At 42.1% G+C, this 22,497-nt stretch overlaps 1 protein-coding gene across 1 annotated transcript in view; it reads left to right on the top strand.

Moving 5' to 3' along the window:
• TMEM132D (transmembrane protein 132D) overlaps nt 1-22,497 on the top strand; it is a 711,716-nt gene that overhangs the window by 483,091 nt on the left and 206,128 nt on the right. The window contains exon 4 of the mRNA XM_007189646.2: nt 6,813-6,996. Within this exon, the coding sequence (XP_007189708.1) occupies nt 6,813-6,996 (184 nt within the window). The remainder of the gene's footprint in view (nt 1-6,812; nt 6,997-22,497) is intronic.

Genomic DNA, 22,497 nt, shown 5'->3' with positions numbered 1-22,497 from the left:
CCCACCCCCCCCAGGAACTTACCTGCGACACTCACACTTGCGGTGGAAGCCAGTGGCCCACGTGGGTGGTGGCAGAACGCGGTCTGATCATTGGTATGCTTTTTCGTAAGGACCTACCATAATATGTTGGTTTTCTAAACTGGAGAAAAATACAGGTAACTTCAAGATGCATTGACTTGCATCTCAAACACTTAGCTCTTAACTCTTCTAGTGCTAGCAGGTCTGTGTCTGCTTGGTTTCTCATCTCTCCAAATGAATGGTAGGCTTCCGTATCTAAAGCTCTCGTTTCCACATCTCTGCTTTGATTTATCGACACATCACGGAACTTAAAGAGTTGTCAGGAGACCGTCAAGACATGTTCATCTCAAAGCATCTTGTTACAGAAATGTCCCAGCTTTGCATGTGCAGAATTCACTCAGAGCATCCAGTTTGGGGGTCTCGAAGAAGCCCTGTGTAATGTCCTGACCTGCGTTTCTACTGGCGGGGTGAGAAGTTGCTTTAATGATCCTCATTGCTAGTAAGCATGCCTGTCCTCGCACTGGAAAAAGAGGTGGGGGGCTTGGAACCCAGTGGTCAGGAGTGGGCATCCTGTGACCAGATCGCCTGGCTCCTGCACGCAGTAGCTGGGTGACCCTGGACAAATATTTTCCCCTTCTTGAGCCTAGGTTTCTAGTCTACAAACTGCAAGTAGATAACAGTTATTTATTGGAATACGTTGAGGGTTGTGTGATGTAAGACATAAAAAGGCCTTAAAACAGTGCTTATCACATTAAAAGTACTCAATGAAGGTTAGTTATTCCATCACTCTGGAAAAAGAAGCATGACCATCCCCAAACAAGGCTTTTCTTCTTGTTTGAAAACGATGCCCTTTCTTGGCCTTGGGATGCACTGAGGTGGTCCTGCAAAGCCTCACGTTTAGTTTTCTTTCTTGGAGTTTGGAGCCGTGGCCCTGGAGGATGTGGTCATTGCCTGTGTCTGAACTGACCCAGAGTCTTGTTCCCTGAAAGGGCATTTTATTTTCCTTAAACTTGGGGAGGCCTCAGGCTATGTCACCAACCCTGTGTCTTTATTCAAAGGGAGCCCTTCCTAGTGAAAAAAACCTTAGATTTTTATTAAAGTATAGTTGATTTACAATATTGTGTTAGTTTCAGGTGTACAGCGTAGTGTTTCAGTATTTTTGTAGATTATATTCCATTGTAGGTTATTACAAGATAATGGGCATGATTCCCTGTGCTATACAGTAAGTCCTTGTTGCTTATCTAAAAGGCTTAGATTTTGAACCCAGGGTACCAAGGGGCCCACGTAGGGGAACGTTATTGGAAAATGAGAAGAGTTCCTCAAATCGAGGAGATGTTATTCATCTTGTCTGTGAAAGAGGATAAACTACCAGAAGATCCCTCCAAACTCACACACGTGGAACCAGCCAGTAGGGATGTGAGGTGCCCATGAGAGCCCGCGTTCCTTCCTTTGCTCCCACTTCTCTTGTCTTCCATACAAAGGACAGCTGCAAGTAAGGCAGGGCAGGAAGGCGGCTTCTTAGCTTATCTGTGCTGGTAGCAGCTACACCAGTGGGAGAAACCAAACCTGCAGGCAGCTCCATGCCCACGGTGTTCTGAGGCCTGTATGTGGTCCAGCCCTGAGCCTCTCCGTGGGTGACTGCAGTGTTCTCCAAGCAAAGCCTGCCCACACTCAACAGCAGTACTGCCTTCCAGATGGAGCTCACACATCGAGCGTTGCCCATCCGTGTTGCTATTTGACTCGCCCATGGGGGCTGGACAGCAGGGAGGTAGGGAGGGTGGGGCTGGGTGTAGGGCCACCAGAAGTGGCATCTGAACGCTTTATGCTTATCCAGTCCCCCTGCCCCCCTTGGCTGGAACTCTGTTCTTGTCCCTCCTCACTTTCATACTCATGGACATCAGAAACCCTGAATATTTCTTCTTCTTGCTTCATCTGTGTCTTCACGATTTTACTGACCATATTTCCCAAATCCACTCTCTTAGGACATTCTGTTTCTGATACCATTATACACAAAATACGTCCAAGAGCATGCATATCCACATAATTAAACCTTTATAAACCTCTAACACAGTTGTTCATGATCCTGGTTGCATAATAGAATCACCTGGATAAAAGAACAGACAGAAAGATGGGAGGAAGGAAGGGAGGGAGGGAAGAGAGAGAGAGAAGGAGGAGGAGAAGAAGTAGACAGAGAGAGAAAGAAAGGAAGGAAGAAAGAAAGAAAGAAAGAAGGAAAGAAAGAAAGGGAGAGAGAAAGAGAGAGAAAGAAAAACAGGGAGAGAGAAAGAAAGAAGGAAAGAAAAAAGAAAGGGAGAGAGAAAGAAAGAAAGAAGAATGAAAGAAGGAAAAAAGAATGAAGGAAGGAAGGAAAGAGGGAAAGAGGCAAAGAAGGAAAGAAAGAAAGAAAGAAAGAAAGGAAAATGGAAGGGAAGAAAGAAAAGAAAAGCAGAGAAGAGAAAAAAGAAGAGAAAATAAAACAAAACTGGTGCCTGGTACCACTCAGGAACGATCAGAAATCTGAGCGGTGCCCGGCCGTTGGTTTATTTGTAAAATTCCCCTGGGCAGTTTTTTTTTTTTTTTTTTTTGATGTGTGGCATGCGGGATCTTAGTTCCCTGGCCAGGGATCAAACCGTGCCCCCCTGCAGTGGAAGTGGGGAGTCTTAAACACTGGACCACAAGAAAAGTTACCCCTGCCCAGGCAACGCTAATGCCTAGGTAACGTGGAGAACCACCGCATGTAAAATATGCAGACACATTATATAAAATTCTACTTAATTCTACTCTATTTATCTCCTGTGACACAGCAGATACCAGGCATTATCCTCTGTGCTAGCCACACAGGCTAAGCGTGGCTACTCTTTTCAGGATGCTTCAGGCTCAAACGCACACTCCAACTGCAAAGGTACAGCCCTTAGCTTTCCAGGTAAACATGAAGAAGTGGTAAATATTGCCAAATATGCAAGCGTTCTGGAAGCTCTCAAGTGCTAAATATTTACAAAAAGTTATTAAAATTCAAATTTCCACTGACTCGACAAGACACACATGATGCGCTATTTCAAAGCTAGATCACCATATGCAGAATTTACAGAGGAACTTGTCAGGAACCTGGTACACACCCTCCTGCATCAGAAATATTGAGAAGCTCGTGCAAACTAAGGAGTCACTCAAGAAAAACATACAATTTCAGGATACACAGCCTTCCTAAAGTTTGCTCTGGTCGCCAGGTTGAGAATTCCCAACTTAAGGTGTTTTCATCAGCACGTCAGATAGAGGAAAGTTAGCTCAAAAGAAACTGTGTTTCCTTTACATCTTGGCCAGACAAGGGATCTAAGGGAAAAGAGAAAATCAAACTTGATAGGACAACCATGCAAGGTTACTGCAGGAATAAAATTAGATGAAGTAAATAGAGCACTTTAAAAATTATTGCTGATGTTCTTCTAGGTGGGTCTTGCGGAATGGGAAGAATTTGACTATACGGAGAGATTGTTAAAGGTATTTCTGATAAAGTGAACTCCATGAGTAAAAGGTGGGGAGATGGGGGTACGGAAAGCCCCATATTCCACTGGAGGCCAGGATTGTTCAGTTTGCTTGAGGTTAGTGCACCTGGAAGGAAAAAATAGGAGGGAACGGTGTAAAGTATGGAGTAGGGTCACGTTACTGCGTATGAGGAATTACTGCTCTGAAGGAATTCCCATACACCTCTGTTGTGGAGCTGAGTTTCTGAATTCAACTCTTACCAGTTCTGCTCTGCAACTCTCCCTTTCCTTGTGATTAAACATAGAAGGCAAGGCTCAGAACAGCCGAAAGAAGGATTGCCCCATTTCATGAACAGGAAAGGAATACCGACAAGCTTGCGAATTCCAAATATAAAAACCAGGATGCATTCTAGCATCACAATCCCAAGTTTCCCGTACTTGTGGAAACCCTCGTTTGAAGTTCCAAAAAGGCAATGGCATGTGTCCTAGGAAAAGAAACCTAGAGAGGGGATCAGTCCACTGTGGCTGACACAGTTTGTTTCTAATTCTTATCGCAACCACTGTTTCTTAAAGAGTTCAACATCTTTCTTTCAGAAGCCAAGAGAGAGTGAGTCTTGTAAGATTTGAAAACCAGGTGCCTCTCTATTTCTGTTTTATAAATAAGTTCATTTGTACCCTTTTTTTAGATTCCACATATAAGTGATATCATATCATATTTGTCTTTCTCTTTCTGACTGACTTCACTTATTATGATCGTCTCTAGTTGCATCCATGTTGCTGCCGATGGCGTGTCATTCTTTTTCATGGCTGAGTAGTATTCCATTGTATATCTATCTATATATAGATAGATAGATATCACTTTTTTAAAATAATTAGTTCATTTATTTTTGCCTGTGTTGGGTCTTCGTTGCTGCGCACATGCTTTCTCTAGTTGCAGCGAGTGGGGGCTACTCTTCATTGTGGTGCGCGGGCTTCTCATTGCGGTGGCTTCTCTTATTGCGGAGCACGGGCTCTAGGCACGCGGGCTTCAGTAGTTGTGGCTCACGGGCTTAGTTGCTCTGCGGTGTGTGGGATCTTCCCGGACCAGGGCTCGAACCTGTGTCCCCTGCATTGGGAAGTGGATTCTTAACAACTGTAGCTACTCCTGTTCTGAGTGAGAGATCAGTGCTCATGCAGGAATTTAACCTCTGTGACGGGGGCTGTCTCTTTGGGCAGTACTTCTGATCTTTTTTCTCTGTTTCTTGCCCTCCTCCTCCCCTTCTTGTTCCTCCTCCTCCTCTTCTTGTTTCCTTCCTCCCTCCCTCTCTCCTCTTATTCTAGTCACCCCTGACATCCCAGTATCCCACCTCATCCCTTACTTTAAGAAGGAGTCTCTCCGAAATCAACACCATTTATCTCTGAGCTTCTTATTGATACATTTGCATGGGTTTGATGGTGTGATAAAGATGTCTCAATAGCTTGGCCATATATATATATAAAAGGCCAAACCTTGTCCTTCTAGATGTCAGAGTCAGTGGTCATTTTGCAATTATGTGAAATTCAAATCTCTAGAGAATGATCTGGTAGGTGGAAGTGGCTTTGGTCACGAAGGGTTAAAAAGTGTCTCTCCTTGCTGCCTCCCAGGTGAATTCTCACCTGTATTTCTTCACTTCTTCCCTCAGGGAGTGGCTGGTACCACCTCTGCCTTTTTTTTCTTTTTAACCTGTCACTTAGAAGAGCACACATTTTATAAAAGCAGACTATGAAAAAGAAGAAGGGGTAGCCAGTAAATTAAACTAACCAAAATAGCTGCAAAAATCATCCTGATACTCTAACTTGGATTCATTTCTGGATACGTGTTTATAATTTATTTATTTTATTTTATTTATTTAGTTATTTATTTTATTTTATTGATTGATTGATTGATTGATTGCTTGCTGTGTTGGGTCTTCGTTTCTGCGAGGGCTTTCTCCAGTTGCAGCGAGCGGGGGCCATTCTTCATCGCGGTGCGCGGGCCTCTCACTATCGCGGCCTCTCTTGTTGCGGAGCACAGGCTCCAGACGCGCAGGCTCAGTAGTTGTGGCTCACGGGCCCAGTTGCTCCGCGGCACGTGGGATCTTCCCAGACCAGGGCTCGAACCCGTGTCCCCTGCATTGGCAGGCGGATTCTTAACCACTGCGCCACCAGGGAAGCCCCAGGATACGTGTTGATAGAAAACCCAGACTGTCTAAAAACTAATCATTGTCGGAATGACTGCTATAGCCAGGTAACATCTGGCCACTTCTCCTTGTTCATCCGTGTGGGTCCTGCGGCCCGTTCTCCTGTCCATGCCTCAGCTCTGATTCTCTGCAATCCTCTCTCACCCCCACTGGCTAACAAAACCACATCACCCTCAAAGCCCTTTAAACTTCTGTGCACCCAACTTGAATGGACCGTGGCTTTGGAAAATCCAATATAGGCAGCAAAGAGATTTCTGGGAGTGGGGGAAAGAATCCTACCCTCCATCCTCCTAGAAGGAGCACGGGGAAGAAAGCATTTAGGAGATTCAATCAGCATTTCCCGTAATTATCCACAAACACCTGTCCTGGGGACTCTGAGAAGTTCACAAAAAACAAGGGTTGGGAAGTTTGAGTGATGGTGTCTAAGGCCAGGCCAAGGCTGTGAATCTTCTTAAAGGTTGTTTGTTCTTTTGGGGATCGAATTTCTTTCTTTCTTTTTTTTATTGAAGTATAGTTGACTTACAATGTTGGGTTAGTTTCAGGTGTACAGCAAAGTGATTCATATATATTCTTTTTCAGATTCTTTTCCGTGATAGGTTATTACAGGATATTGAATATAGTTCCCCGCGCTAAACAGTAAATCCACGTTGCTTATCTATCTTATACATAGTAGTGTGTGTCTTTTAATCCCGACCTCCTAATTTATTCCTCCACTCCCACGCCTGCTTTCCCCTTTGGTAACCATAAGTTTGTTTTCTATGTCTGTGGGTCTATTTCTGTTTTTTGTAAACAAGTTCATTTGTATCATTTTTTTAGATTCCACATGTAAGTGGTATCATAGGATATTTGTCTTTCTCTGGCTTACTTCACTTGGTATGATAATCTCTAGGTCCATCCATGTTGCTGCAAATGGCGTTATTTCACTCTATTTTATGGCTGAGTAACATTCCACTGTATAAATGTACCACATCTTCTTTATCGATTCATCTGTCAGTGGACATTGGGGATCGCATTTCTGACAAGCTCTTTGCAGGGACGATGCGAACACACATTGAAATAGTCCATTGCCTGCCGAGGGTGCCCACCCCAGTCCTCAAAGTTGTTCTCTCCTTCTCTCCAGTGCGGATGGTGCCTCCTATGAAGTCATGCAGATCGACGTAGAAGTCCAAGAGCCCAGTGACCCGCCAGCTACACAGCTTGTTACCTGGCAGGTTGAATATCCAGGAGACATCACATCTGACTTGGGCGTCTCCAAGATCTACGTGAGCCAGAAGGACTTGATTGGCGTCATCCCACTGGCCATGGTAAGAATGTCCCTGCCCTGGGTTGTTAATACAGACCTCAGGGAAAGGCAAGGTACCACACCGTGACCCACACACAGTGGGGACATACCAGTGAGCTCAGAACCAGGGTGAGGGGAAACTGAATGATGAAGTTACTGCAGATCGCCGATTTTGAAAAAATGTTTTTCTAAATAATACTTTAGAATATCCTTTAGAAAATAACCAAAATCCAGGAATTAGATTTGGGTCTTGCATTATATGAAGAGTATTAATGATTTAATCAAGATGTTTGTATGATACATTGGAGACTGTTCAAGGATCTCAAACACATACACCTGCAGAGACCAAACAGATCAAGTATCTGAGTGAAATGCGGCAGGTGACTTGACAAACACCTACCCAGTGAAAAGGCCCTGCCATGTTTGCCATGAAGGAAAACCAAGCCGGATTCTGAATTCTTAATATCTACTGACTTTTCAAGAGAAGCCGTTAATATAGTTTTAAAGCGAAACACCAGTTTGTTCCTGTTAGAGCTAATTTTTTTTTTTTAATCAAGCCTATCTAAGAAAGAGTTAACTATAATTCATTCACAGGCCATCTATGTATAACTTGTCATCTACCTCTAAATGATTCAGGACTCTAGGTCTGTCCACGTGTTTCCTAGGATTTATGGAACAGAGATGGGCTTTCATCCTTGAAAGGACCCACCCCCTGGTTGCTATGCAACGGAATACAGTGTCTGTGGGAAGACTAATCACCCAGGTTCACCTAAACAAAGCACACTAACGCCCTTTCTAGCCCCGCCTTTCCCCAGGGCCTCTCTGCAAAGGAATAACACATTTTCTTAATGTGAATTTTCCCAGTGCAAATGCCTTGAGATTGTGAGTCTGCGGTCAGTAATTTGAGCTTTCTCCTGTTACAAAAGTACTTTTACTGTCGGAAGTGAGGGATCGGTCAACCCATCCGTTGACAGCCTGCTGTCTCCCCCTCACCATCTATTAGGAACTATTGACAAGTGTTATTATGTGGTTGTGAAAGGACGTCAGGAATCAGTCTTTCAAGACAAGGTGACACGGACAGTTGCCTAGTGACAATAAGTTAGTTATTATGCTGTTCGTTAGGAAACGCAAGTTGTTGAGGTCCTTCAGTTGATCAGGGCTCTTATTAACGATTTCTTTTATTTTAAAGGCACCGAGCCTCCCCTGGTACATTATTTCACGTGTGACAGCAGCACTCCTTCGTTTAGGCTATTAGTGGTTCTATTACTGGGGATGGCGAGACCATTTGTCTCAAATAAGTAATTATTTGAATTTGCTCCCTTTCAGCACCTTTGGTCTGATGAGCTTTTAGCGATACTCTGAGCGGCTTCCGTTGCTTGGCTCTGCATCGGGCGGTGTGCTTGGTTCCCTCGCTCAGCATTTCTCCCACCTGGACTGTCCACCTGTTCCAAACCCCCTTGTTCTTCACAACTCACAGGAGTCCCGACGCTCACAAGAGCCCCTTTCTCTGTCCGCCGCTGGTCTCTGAAACTGTTCTCACCTTACATCAACCTTTCTGGCTATGATACGTGTAATCACAGAAGCGTGTGTGTAATGGCAGAGCTAGAAAGAATCTCAGCTAAGACCTAGCTGACCCTTTTATCAGTTAGGAATTGCATTTGGCCGAGAACAAGCCCTAACCATAACCCTAACAAACCCCACTCACTCCACTCTACCCAGGCCAATAGTGGCTTTAATACAAGTAGGTTTCTTCTTTCATGTAAAAAAACTCCTAAGGTTGGTGGTCTAGGGCTGGTATGGCTCCCCATGCTATCTGAGATTCAGGCTCCATCTTTATTTCTGCTTCAGCAGTCAAGGGTATAGATTCCATCCTCATGGTTACCTCATGGTCCAAAATGGCTGCTGGAATGCCAGCCAGCATATCCATATTCTGCCTACCAGAAAAAGTAAGAATGCAGATCAAACTGGGTCAGTTCCTTTTCCCTTGCAAGAAGTCTTCACAAGAATCCAACATAATATTTCTGGGTATATCCAATTAGCCAGAACTTGGTCATATGGACGTACTTAGTTGGAAGGAAGGCTTGTAAATTGATTTTTTAGCATGGCACATTGCTCAGGTTTTGTTACAAGGAAACAAGAGGAGATTAGATATTCTGAGGCGATGAGCAGTATTTGAAACAATCCTCCTCCATTTCCACATGAGGAAACTGAGGCTCAGAGAGGTCCCTCATCCCGGCACCTGAGTGTTTTCCATTCTGTATTCATCTTTATGAGCCTCCTGGGAAGCAAAATAAGACACCTGTATCTTAGTCTGCTCTTACTAGCTATGCAACGGTGCTTAATTTCACTGTGGCTCAGTTTCCTCATCTATAAAGGGGGGAGAGATAATACTTACTCATAAGGTTGATGTAAGGATAAAATGATAATTCAAGAGGGCTTGGAAGAGTGCCGAGTACAGTCAAACATACAATAAATGATTGCTTTTACTATGATCACTTAGTTACAGAATGCAAAGGATAAATAATTCCTTGGCAATTATGTTGTAAATTCTTTCAGGGAAGGGAATGATCCTAAGAGAAGAAGAGTGCTAGGAACTGTGTAGATGCTCACTGATTTTTTTATACAATTGTAAAAGGTTACTTTCCATTTACAGTTATTACAAAGTATTGGCTATACCCTGGTGTTGTACAGTACATCCTTGAGCCTGTCTGACACCCAATATTTTGTACCTCCCACTGCCCCTCTCCTATATCGCCTGTCCCCCACCTCTCCCCACTGGCAAGCACTAGGTTGTTCTCTATATCTGTGCGTCTGCTTCTTTTTTGTTATATTCACTAGTTTGTTGTATTTTTTAGATTCCACATATAAGTGATTTCATACAGTATTTGTCTTTCTCTGTCTGACTTATTTCACGTAGCATAATGCCCTCCACATCCATCCATGTTGCTGCAAATGGCAAAATTTTGTTCTTTTTTATGGCTGAGTAGTATTCCATTGTGTATATGTACCACATCTTCTTTATCTACTCATCTGTTGATGAACACTTAGGTTGTTTCTGTGTCTTGGCTATTGTAAATAATGCTGCTAGGAACATTGGGGGATGCTCACTGATTCTTGAACTGAAATGAATGAATTGCATTAAAACACGTTTGGTCTGATGAGTTTTTACTAATACTATCTGAGCATCTTCCTCTGGAACTCAGAGTAAAGTCTTCAGAGTCCCGACCCCCAGTCTTTTGTATTTGGAGTGTTCTGAGTCCCTTTTCCAGAGAAAGCTGCTTCATTTCACCTTTGACTTGACTGGTGAAAGGACTTTTGCCATTTTTAGGAGGGTTACCTTCCATAAACAGAGCTTTTGCCATTTCATTTCATCTTCACTTTGTTTTTGTTCATTATACATTCGCTGAGAGATTTTGAAAGACATCTGGTATCATTGCATCTATTTATCTACTCATCTGTGTTACACATTCTTGAAATGTTAGAGAGGCAGACGGAAGGCCAGCTCACCTGGACCACGAAGTCCATGAGGACAGAATACTTTGAGTTGAGCTCAGGGTCCCACAGGGGCTTGTAAGCTAGAATGAGGTGAATCTTTAAATGTGATGGGGGGGCCACTGGAAGGTTTTCAGCACAGCAGCCGTGGCACTGGTGTATCTTTCTAGAAGAGCACTACATGGAGAACAGATTTGGGAGGGCACCCCTGTGTTCCTAGCAGCACTATTCACAATAGCCAAGACATGGGGGTGACCTAAATGTCCATGGACAGAGGAATGGATAAAGAAGATGTGGTACATATATACACAATGGAATATTACTCAGCCATAAAAAAGAATGAAATAATGCCATTTGCAGCAACATGGATGCAACTAGAGATGATCATACTAAGTGAAGTCAGTCAGACAGAGAAAGACAAATACCATATGATATCACTTATATGTGGAATCTAAAATATGACACAAATGAACTTATTTACAAAACAGAAACAGACTCACAGACATAGAAAACAGACTTGTGGTTGCCAAGGGGGCGGGGGGTGAGGGAGGGAAGGATTGTGAATTTGGGATTAGCAGATGTAAACTAGTGTATATAGGATGGATGAACAACAAGGTCCTACTGTAGAGCACACGGAACTCTATTCAATATCCTGTGATAAACCATCATGGAAAAGAATATTTTTAAAAAGAATGTATATATATATAATGTATATATATATATATATATATATATGTAACTGAGTCACTTTGCTGTACAGCAGAAATTAACACAACGTTGTAAATCAACTAGACTTCAATTTAAAAAAATACAGCGTGGAGCAAAAGAAGCGGGGCAGAGGGAAGCTGTGTGGTTGTGTTTACATAAAGTTCAAAAATCAGGCAAAACTAAACCATAAAGCTAAGGATAGTGGCTACCTTTAGAAGAGAGAATTCATGGAGATGTACAGTTATGATCTGTGCATTTTTCAATGTATTATGTTAAGCTTGTTTAAAATATATTAAAAATTATTGGCACTGGCAAAAAAAAGTTCTAGTTTTAGACACAACCCCAAAGTTCTGTATATCTCCATGATACCAACACACAAACTTAAAATGTTTAAAGGATTTTCTATTATAAAATATCCTATGATTTACCTTTTTGCCCTCTAATCTTTGCACACGTCTCTGATTAATTCCCTGAGATAAACCTTTAGAAATACATTTGAATCAAAGGATGGGAATCAAAGGATTTGCAATACTATAATATTTTTTTGATAATGGTCACCAAACTACCTTCTGTAAAGTTTAACCAATTTACTATTCCACCTGCTGTGTATAATGATACCCATTTCCCTGCAACTTCACTAGCACAGAATATTAAAATCATAAAGTAGACAATTTGTTAAGCAAAACTTATGTCTCAGTGTGGCTTTGATTGGCCCTGTTTTGTTTACATTTTAAACATTTCCTTATTAAACATTTGATCTTAGCCAACTTTCTTTTCCTATTGGCAATTCAGCTTCTTATTTTGTCATTAAAAAAAGTATTTTTTTCATTGTTGTTTAAAAGCACAAAACATTAAATTTACCATCTCGATCCCTTTTAACTGTGCACTGTATTACTGTTAAATATTTTCACCTTGTTGTGCAACAGATCTGCAGGATGTTTTCATCTGGCAACCCTGAAACTCTGTATTCACTCGACACGAGTCCCCCTCCTACTCGCAGCCCTTGGAAACCACCTTCTATTTTCAGTTTCCATGTATTAGTGATACCAGCCTTTTGATCGACATACTGCTAATATTCCTCCCAATTTACCGTTTGCCTTCTGATGTCGCAGATCGTATATATAATAGCATGCAGAAGTTTGGGGGGGAGGTATTTGTTTAGTTTTTATGTAGTCAGATCTACTGATCTTTTCCATAATGGACATCCTTCCTCTCCCCCTAATTATATCCAAGGAGAAAAAACATGCCTGTTTCATGTGTTCTCGTAAAACCTCCAAATATTAAAATACCCGCACACAGCATATTTGAATAGGTAGAACTATAATCTTCAGACAAAAATGCTAAAAGTAAATGCAGCCGTGACTCCTTGTACTCTTATTAAGGATTTGAGATCAACTCGGGAGTGACCACACGACTCACTATTCTTTGTAGGATGTATAATTCCATCTCCAGGAAAGCTTTGAGATGAGATGCAGTTAAGCCCTTCCATTCAAAGCTCATTTTCCAAAAGACGTTTATTTCTTCCTCGATATATTTTGCATATTTTTTCCTGATGTCTATGGCGTTAAAACCTTTTTTTTTTTAAATCCGTTCATGTATTTCTAGGACTTTTATCACATTAGTCTTTTTTTCTGTTCAGGAAATGATGCCTTACTATCTCGTGGGTAAATCTTCGTTGTTGTTTTTTTTTTTTTTGGTTTTTTTTTGGTCCTTTGGGAGAAAATTCTGAGGAAAAGGTCATTAAGTTTGCATCACCATTGATCTAATTAGTACATATCCGTAACTGCATGTCAGTGTCAGATTCTGGAGAGCAATGTTTGCATTTCTTAGAAGAGTTGGAACACATCCTTCTGGGGTGGCAGGGGGTGCCCAGTTTCTCAAGCTCTTCATTATTCTTCTCTCCTATCTGCCTCCTGAGTTTCCGCTAAAATAAGTGTTTTGAGCTTCCGCCAGGATTCAGACATGATGATACTGATATTCATCTAGCTAGTGGAATATCCTTTCAAACATATTAACATGTGCTCTTTATTTTAAAATAAAACAAACATTATTTTCATTCCTGTTGGGCAGTGGCTGTTCAGGTACCCTAACTGTGGTAGCTGTTCTAAGTGTGGAATGGATGTGTGTGACTCAGCTCTCCTCTGGATTGTAAGGACACACCCTTTTACCGTGTTGGGTTTCTGATGAGTTTCTCATTTCGCTGTGTCTCAGCCTTGACCACTGAATTTTAGTGATTAGACTTGAGTTGTGACTTTAGATGAAATGTAGTCAGGAGATACAGTCTGGACAGGCAGGTTATCCTTGAAAAAAATCAAAGGAGGACTCTCACCCTAAAGTGACTTGGCTGTGGCAGCCTTTCATGGTGTCTACATAAGATACTATAAGAGTACAGGTGTGTCTCCCAGACCCAGGCCTGCAGCTGCTTGGAGAAGACCAGCAGAGCTTTTTAAGCAGGATCAAAGAGTCATACATGCCATATGCTCTTTGTGAGGTGCAATTTGATATATTGCAAGCCTTTCCTCAAACGTGACACTCATGGGAGCACAGATACAACTCAGAATTCTCTGTATAGCCCGCCACCCATGCCGCCTCCTCCAGGGAGTCCTCCTGGATCCTTACAGCCAGACGTGATTCTCATTGGCTCTTCTGCTCTGTCTACCGCATGATTTCCTTGCTCACATCGAGGTCAGTAGTCAAGTTGGGGAATTCAGACACTCTTGAGTTCTTTTTGCTGGTTGAGATCACACCATTGGAAGCCGAAAGGGGCAAGAGCCATACCCAAGATGCTTGGGAAGACCTAAACTCAGGATGTCCATTTGACCTTCCAAGTCCTTCCTTATGTCACCTTATTGTTTGAACCCCACCTAAACCCTTCTGATCTCCAAGTCCCTCTTCCAAAGTAGAAGCAGCTAGACTCCAGTGCACCACTCCTGACTTTCCATTTATTTCCAACTCAAATGCCTTCTTCTCATGAGCTTGCATTAAGGGCCTCTGTAACCCAGACAATGGCAGGTAGGGGCCATGCAGTTAAGACTTCACCAGACCCTTCACTTCCTTGATTGAATCTTGAGTTCTTTCTTCTGTAATTCTTGGGATTCCAAGAAAGTAATCATCAAATAACGTCTTCCCTTCTCATCTTGTTTGCATCTTCTTAAATCTTGCTGATCAGGGCATGTCCTCCTAAATCTAGGATTCAGTAGAAATTCCATTCCTGTAAACCTCACAGACAAAATTCACCCACATGTTCATAACCATATAATTTACTATTGTAAAGCTTCTGATGAAATAAATGCATTTTCAGTAAGCTTTCCTGAATTGAATACATTTCTCTTGTTAAATAAAACGAACTGCCTTTTCATCCGCTGCACCCTCCCCTAATCTTTAGAACCCTCAGGACTTAATCTTCTAGCACATCCGCCTTCCCTGAATTATCTCCTGCCAACTCTGTGATTGTTATCAAGCTATGTCCCCTTCCCGTGTGCACACCTGGCAGAAGGCATGTCACAACTCATAGTAGAAGCCCAGAGAACAGTCTTACCACCCACTGGAATACATACGGGTCTGTGGCATAGGGTCACGCTGGCTGCTTCATCCCCCATCACTTGTGAACTTAGCGCAGGTCATATGCCATGACAGTCGCCTTCTGAGATCACAACTTGAGAAAAGGCTCCCAAATTATGGAAGGAAACTGTCTTTTCTGGCTCCAATAATGAAGTTTCTTTTTTTCATTTTTGGCATGAAAGCAGATTCTTGGCTCCTTTTTATTTGACTTTTCGTGATACCCTTTTCCTGTGTCAGCCTGTTAATTAATATGCCAGATACCCTCTGTTGTTTTCCTCAAGACTTTTTGAAAATTCAGTCACACTGAATAGCACAGCACTGCTTTCATCTTTACACTTTCTCAACCAAGTGCAAGTTAAGATGCTGCAGCAGGCCTTGAGAAAAATCTCTGCTCCAAGACGCACTCTTGCTTTGTGTTTCTGTTGAGTCACCATGACCCCCGTAAACAGCATCAGCAATAATGACACCAGGTACCTACTGTTTATTAGGTACCAGGTATGGCTCTAGGTACCTCCTTATAGGGATTAACTCATTCAGTTCTAACAGAGACCCATTGATGCTGGTACTACTCTTATCCCCATTTCACAGATGGATGAAAGCACACTGTGTTTGAAGAACGGCCCCCAAGCGATTCAGCTGAGAAGCTGAGCTGGAAGTAGATTCTAGACTGATGAGCTCCAGAGTCTGTGCTCGCAACCCCGTGCACTGCACTGCGAAAACAAAGTTAAGTGAAAACAAAGTTAAGGCTGTTGATCAGTTCAGTATGCAAAAAGATCTTTGGAAAATGCGAATGCAAGAAAGCACACTCATAAAAATACGAAATTGAGAAGTCTTACTGAAATAGGAAAAGTCATCGGAAAATGAATTATTTATTTCGAATAAAGCCACAGCCTTTTCTTTTCAGCCCGCTCTGCTGCCTTTGATGCTCCCTAATGAGCTGTCCTCTCCAGAGGTGATTTATAATGAGAGCAGTGGCTACACCTCAGGGCTTTTAAAGGTACATGATACAAAACAAATCAGGACACTTACTGCTATTGTTGTCTGTGGCGTGGTTATTACAGCCCCAGAGACTGTACAACCAACTGCTCTCAGTGAACAAATGCTCATAATGTAACTCATTTTGTAGACACTACAGAAAGGCAGTCCGTTCACAAAACATTCACTGAGTTCCCTCTACGTGCCAGACACTGGCCTTTGTGTGGAGGGGATAACAGAGCTCGCATCCCGCTCAGGGGAGGTGGCTGGTAAATAAGTAAAAATGTACCATAGGATCCAGCAATCCCACTCCTGGGCATATATCCAGAGAAAACTCTAATTTGAAAAGATATGTGCACGCCTGTGTTCATAGCAGCACTTTTCACAATAGCCAAGACATGGAAGCAACCTAAATGTCCATCGACAGAGGAATGGATAAAGAAGATGGGGTACATATATACAATGGAATATTACTCAGCCATAAAAAGAATGAAATAATGCCACTTGCAGCAACATGGATGGACCTAGAGATGATCATACTAAGTGAAGTAAGTCAGACAGAGAAAGACAAATATCATATGTTATCACTGATATGTGGAATCTAAAAAAATGACACAAATGAGCTTATTTACAAAACTGAAATAGACTCACAAACATAGGAAACAAACTTATGGTTACCAAAGGGGAAAGGGAGGGGGATAAATTAGGAGTTTGGGATTAACAGATACACACTGCTACATATAAAACAGATAAACAACCAGCACCTACTGTATAGCACAGGGAACTATATTCCATATCTTGTAAGAACCTATAATGGAAAAGAATATATGTATGAAAAAAAAAAAGAATATATGTATGTGTATAATTGAATCATGTTGCTGCGCACCTGAAACTAACACAACTTTGTAAATCAAGTATAGTTTAATTTAAAAAATAAGTAAAAAATAATTGAGCGAGATGGATTCAGAACTGATTTATGCTTGGAGGAAGATAGAACAGGATGTTGAGAAGAAGGAGGAATGGCTGGGCAAGCTCTTTGAGATGGGGTCATCTCTGCAGAGGTGGCATTTGAGCTTCCAAGAAGGATCCAACATGGGCAGATCCAAGAAGAGCTGGCTTTCCAGACAGAAGGAGAAGTGGATGCCAAAGCAGGGCCAGCTTGATGTACCTCAGAATAGAGAACGTCCAGTGCAGCTGGGGAATAGTGAGATGGGGAGATGAGGTCAGAGCAGGGAGACACGGGATTAGGTACCTAATCAGCCATGCTGTGTGCAGTAGGATTCTGATTTACTGTGTTTAAATCTCATCTGATTCATGATCTATTTTTAAAATATCACACTGAACACTAAGGGAAGAACAAATTGGGGCAGGGGGCAACAGTGGAAATGGAAAGACCATATTGGAGGCTACTTTAATGGTCCAAGTGGAAAGAGATGAGAACTTAGGCTAGGATGATGGTGATATTGAAGACAAATGGAAGGTCTCAGGATGTCCTTTCTAAGTATAGCCATCAGAACCTGCTTATAGACAAGGAGCGTGTGTGCATGGGAGAGATGAAAGCCTAGACTAGATGGTACAGTCCAATAGGACTCTCTGAGGTGATGCAAATGCTCTAAAATCTGAGCCTTCCAATATGGCGGCCATTGCCACGTGGGGTTATTGAGCTCTGGAAGGGCGGCTAATATCTCGGAGGAACTGAATTTTTATGTAATCGAATTAATTAAAATTTATATAGCCATATGAGCTGGTGGCTATCAGGTTAGACAGTACAGTGCTAAGGTTTTGGCTTGGGAAGCTGAGAGGGCTGTCATGCTATTTTCTGAGGTGGTGGTCTGCACGTTCGCCCCGTGGTCTGTGGACCCACACTCCACTCTTCTGCACCCTGAGCTATGCCCCTGGAGTCTTTCCTGTATGGATTGCCTCCAGTGGGCTGCTTTGTCCACTGGATTCTGGTTGGGTCCAGTCAATGGAAGGCAATGGAAGAAGATCAGATATTGGGTGAAGAGAAAGGTTGGGTTTTGCTTCCCCTACCTCCTTCCCTGATGGGCCACAGTCTCTCAATGGCTGTGTTGCTCTGTCAATGGCATCAGCTCCTGTCAATCGACATTCTGGATAAGGAACAGCATCAATAAAGTTGTGGGGTTTGTGTTGCAAATACAAGCATCCGTGTCCATATGCACTGATGGTTGTGTTATTCACACTTCTTCTACAATCAGGTGAAAGTATCTGATGCACCATTATGTCTTATTATATAGTTCCTGCCCCCAGATGCATGCATTGAAATACATATTATTTTATTATAAACGATTCGCTTTTATTTCTCCTTTTATAATTCAGTTAAGACATTATATTGATTTTTTTAAGCATGTGTGTTGGTAGATTATATTCATTATGGTTCTTATTTTGGGATAATAAAGTCAGCACTACTTCATTCGTTATATAAAAGGAGCAATAGCTCAAATAGGGCTGGAAACAATGGCATTGGCAAGTGTTTTCCGTGAGGGCACGGGTAGTAAATATTTTCAGGTTTGCAGGCCATACGGTCTCTGTTACAGCAAGGCAACCCCACTCTTGTAGCTCAAAAGCAGCCATAACACGGAAGCACATGGGTGTGGCTCAGTTCCAATAGAACTATTTCTGGGTGCTGAAATTTGAATTTTATGTAATGTACATGTGTCACCAAAAAAAGTCTGCTTCTCTTGATTTTTTTCCAAATGTAAAAACTATTTTTTCCTCCCAAATATAAAAACCACTCTTAGCTGCAGGCTGTACAAAAACTACAGCTCGCAGGCTATAATTTGCCCATCGCTGGTCTAATGTAGACATAGCCTCTTCTTATCTTTGTCTCAGTTCCTCCTTCTGGAGGTTGAGAACATCCCTCCCATGGGGTCCAGTCGTGCTATAAAGCTTGACCTCCTTGCATGAAGACTTCCCTAAAAATAGAAACAAATTTAAAAGGTAACATTAGCATAAGAAACGTATTTTCTGCAGTAAAGAAGGATGCATTTCCCATCGTATTCTACTCTGTGGAGAGTTTCCACAAGATTCAGGCTAGATAGAGCAGAGAGTCTGAGCCTTGATCAACATCTCAGGTTTGACAACTCAGCCCCATGCTTGTTAATTCCCCTCTTGACCAAACCCTTCTTGACACTTACAATCAAATGAATGTCTCACATCTTTTCAAAGTCCTGGGAGGCCCCCCACCCTCAGACCTAAACTCACCCCCACCCTTATTCTTCTTAAATCTGCCTCAGTATCCCTCATGCTGTTTGGTTAACGTCATCATCTTCCTCTTTGGTGATATCCACTGGATGATATCAAAATTTGTTGGCTGTACACCTTCCATTAACCTTTCAATTAACCTCATTATCAAAGAGTTGAAGGTGGTACAGGAAGGAGAGAGGTGGTAACGGATTTACGAGCACACTTGCCACTGAATGTCAGAGCCAACAATCCCTTGCCTCTTGAATTATTTCTCAAAGCCTGGCTCACTCCAAGACCTCTGAAATCTTGGCAGCAATTACCAGAAGGTGAAAACACCTCTCAGAAAATGGGATTGCATAGATGATCCATAGGCTTTTCAGACATTTATGCCAACTTCCAAGCCGCTGTTGTCTCTCCTATCTGTGAAACTTATCTTTCTCACAAGAGAGACCACCTAAACCCAACTCAAAATTTTGGAAGATCTCAGGATCCACATAATTTTGAGAGACCATCCAGCTCCACCTGGCTTATATGTCAGGGTCAGAGTTTGGCATTACATAGCATGTGGTCAAGATCATGGTCCGTAAAATCCAACTTCATCAGAAAAGCCTTCCCTGACCACCCTGTCTAATGAGCATGTTCAATCACTCTGACCCCCTTATCTTCATCTTCTTTCTCGTCATGGTATTTCTTGATACCTAACATATCACAGATTGATTTTGTTCAGCTTACAAACACGAAGGGAATTGGGACATGGCCTGTGGGGTTCATGCTGTATCTGTAGCACTTAGACCAGTGTCCAGCCCACAGTAAAAGCTCCATAAACATGTTGGTGGTGTAGAAGGAATCAGATGGGACTGAATTAATATCCCAGGCTTGAGAGTTTATAACTGCGTGGACCCTGTTCAAGTTAAATTACCTGTCTTCACCTCATTCTTCTTATCTGGAAAATGGGGATAATAATGGTATTTTACCTTATTGGGTGATGTAAAATTTAATGAGTCAAAATATCTGGCACAGGATCTGGGACTTAGTGGCTGTACTATAAACACTTTTGCTGCTATTAGTAGCAACAGCAATGAGAAAGAAGGTATGCTTTGGGATATTAGCACAAAATATTGAAGTACTTACTATTTTTTTCAATATTTTTCTTCTACAATTTTACCAAGAAATTAAGGAAAAATAAACTTTGAATGTCCTATAGGGATGAAATGACTCAATAAACTTATAACATTTTGAATAGTAAGTTATATGTATATATGTATAACTGAATCACTTTGCTGTACACCTGAAGCTAACACAACATTGTAAATCAACATACTTCAATTTAAAAAATAAGAAAAAATAGTAAGTAATAATGGCTAAGTTCCGTATGGAGAGCTTTAGCTGACCTTTTAGGTGGACACAGAATGACAGTAGTGAATTTGTTAGGACATTTTCAAATTCAATCCAAACTGGTTTATGCAGAAATCAGAATTGATTGGTTCACTGTGTAAAATTGGATTCATTTGGCTACATGAAAGAGACCCCAAAATACAATGGCTTTAACAACAGTGGAAGTTTTTCCTCTTTTGCATTGGAAAGAAGTCCAGAGGTAGACACTTTGAGACAAATATGGTGGCTTCCTGGTCACCAGGGGCCCAGGATCCACCGGGGTGTGTCTCTCTACCATGGGACTCCATTCTCAAATCACCTTATTATCCAAAATGGCTAGTGAATCTGCAGCCATAAAATCTGAGTTATAGACTTAAAGAGGAAGGAGGAAAGGCACCAACAAAGTCACCTAATACCAGAATCTGCTTCCTATAAGAAGCCTCCCCCTCCACTTCTGCTTACATCTCCTTGGTCAGAATGTAACCACACGGTCCTACCTGGGAATGCTGGGAAACGAAGTCTTTGGGCTAAGTGTAGAGGCTCCAAAAGAAGGCTGCATCATTGAACAACTCCAAGGGTGTGCGATATGGCAAGTCTGAACCTAAATAAAATTGAGGCTGTAGTACTGAGGAAATGGGTAGATCAGATGTTCCATAGAAACCAGCCAAGTCTTCCAGACACGCATAACCTCAAAGTCCAAAGACTGGCTTCTGACCAATTTTACTCCAAAAAGTTACATGATATCACAAAGGATTTGAGTCTGCTTCCTGGAAATTCTTTCATCCATAGTCTCATCCAGGAACCAGATTCATCCTCAGGCTGATTCCCTCTTGGTAGCAAAATGCTGAAGACTATACAGATTGCACATCTTCGTTTTTCCAAACCCAGGGGGAAGAGAAATGGTTCCTCAAAGAAATATCTGTGGCTGTTAATGGGAGAGGAAAGAACTGGATGCTGGAAGGGGCACAAATGGATTCCACTGTGCCTCTTTATGTTGCCCAGTAGAGGTGAACTTTCATAGATGTTGCAGATTTGCTCTGCAAAGAAGCCTGCAAACCCATTAGACAAGACTGAGAATTCAGATGTCTGACTACATAGCTTCTACAAAACCTGGTGACTTCACTATCCAAAAGTATTGTCAAGACATGAATGAAGCATTTGTTGTCTTTTTAATAAGAACTCAAGACTTTAAAATGCAGATGCAGTTCTATTTTTAGTTTTTTAAGGAACCTCCATACTGTTCTCCATAGTGGCTGTATCAATTTACATTCCCACCAAGAGTGCAAGAGGGTTCCCTTTTCTCCACACTCTCTCCAGCATTTACTGTTTGTAGATTTTTTGTTGATGGGCATTCTGACCAGTGTGAGGTGATACCTCATTGTAGTTTTGATTTGCATTTCTCTAATGATTAATGATGTTGAGCATCCTTTCATGTGTTTGTTGGCAGTCTGTATATCTTCCTTGGAGAAATGTCTATTTAGGTCTTCTGCCCATTTTTGGATTGGGATGTTTGTTTTTTTGATATTGAGCTGCATGAGCTGCTTGTATATTTTGGAGATTAATCCTTTGTCAGTTGCTTCATTTGCAAATATTTTCTCCCATTCTGAGGGCTGTCTTTTCATCTTTTTTTTTTTTTTTTTTTAAATTATCCTTGAACCCTACATCCTACCAGTTCCTCCTTAGCTCTTGAACTATCTAGATGCCTGATCTCCCTTTCACTTCTTCTTTTTTTTTTTTTTTTTTAAAGGATTTTCTTATTTATTTATCTATTTACCTTTGGCTGTGTTGGGTCTTCGGTTCGTGCGAGGGCTTTCTCCAGTTGCGGCAAGCGGGGGCCACTCTTCATCGCGGTGCGGGGACCGCTCTTCATCGCGGTGCGCGGGCCTCTCTCCATCGCGGCCCCTCCCGTCGCGGGGCACAGGCTCCAGACGCGCAGGCTCAGCAATTGTGGCTCACGGGCCCAGCCGCTCCGCGGCATGCGGGATCCCCCCAGACCAGGGCTCGAACCCGCGTCCCCTGCACTAGCAGGCAGACTCTCAACCACTGCGCCACCAGGGAAGCCCCTCTTTTCATCTTTTTGATAGTTTCCTTTGCTGTGCAAAAGCTTTTAAGTTTCATTAGGTCCCATTTGTTTATTTTTGTTTTTATTTCCATTACTCTAGGAGGTGGGTCAAAAAGGATCTTTCTGTGATTTATGTCATAGAGTGTT

This window comes from Balaenoptera acutorostrata, chromosome 13 (assembly GCF_949987535.1).
Source record: "Balaenoptera acutorostrata chromosome 13, mBalAcu1.1, whole genome shotgun sequence".
Taxonomy (NCBI): Eukaryota; Metazoa; Chordata; class Mammalia; order Artiodactyla; family Balaenopteridae; genus Balaenoptera; species Balaenoptera acutorostrata.
The sequence above is the reverse complement of the archived record's forward strand: the minus strand, read 5'-3'. Positions and strand labels throughout refer to the sequence as shown.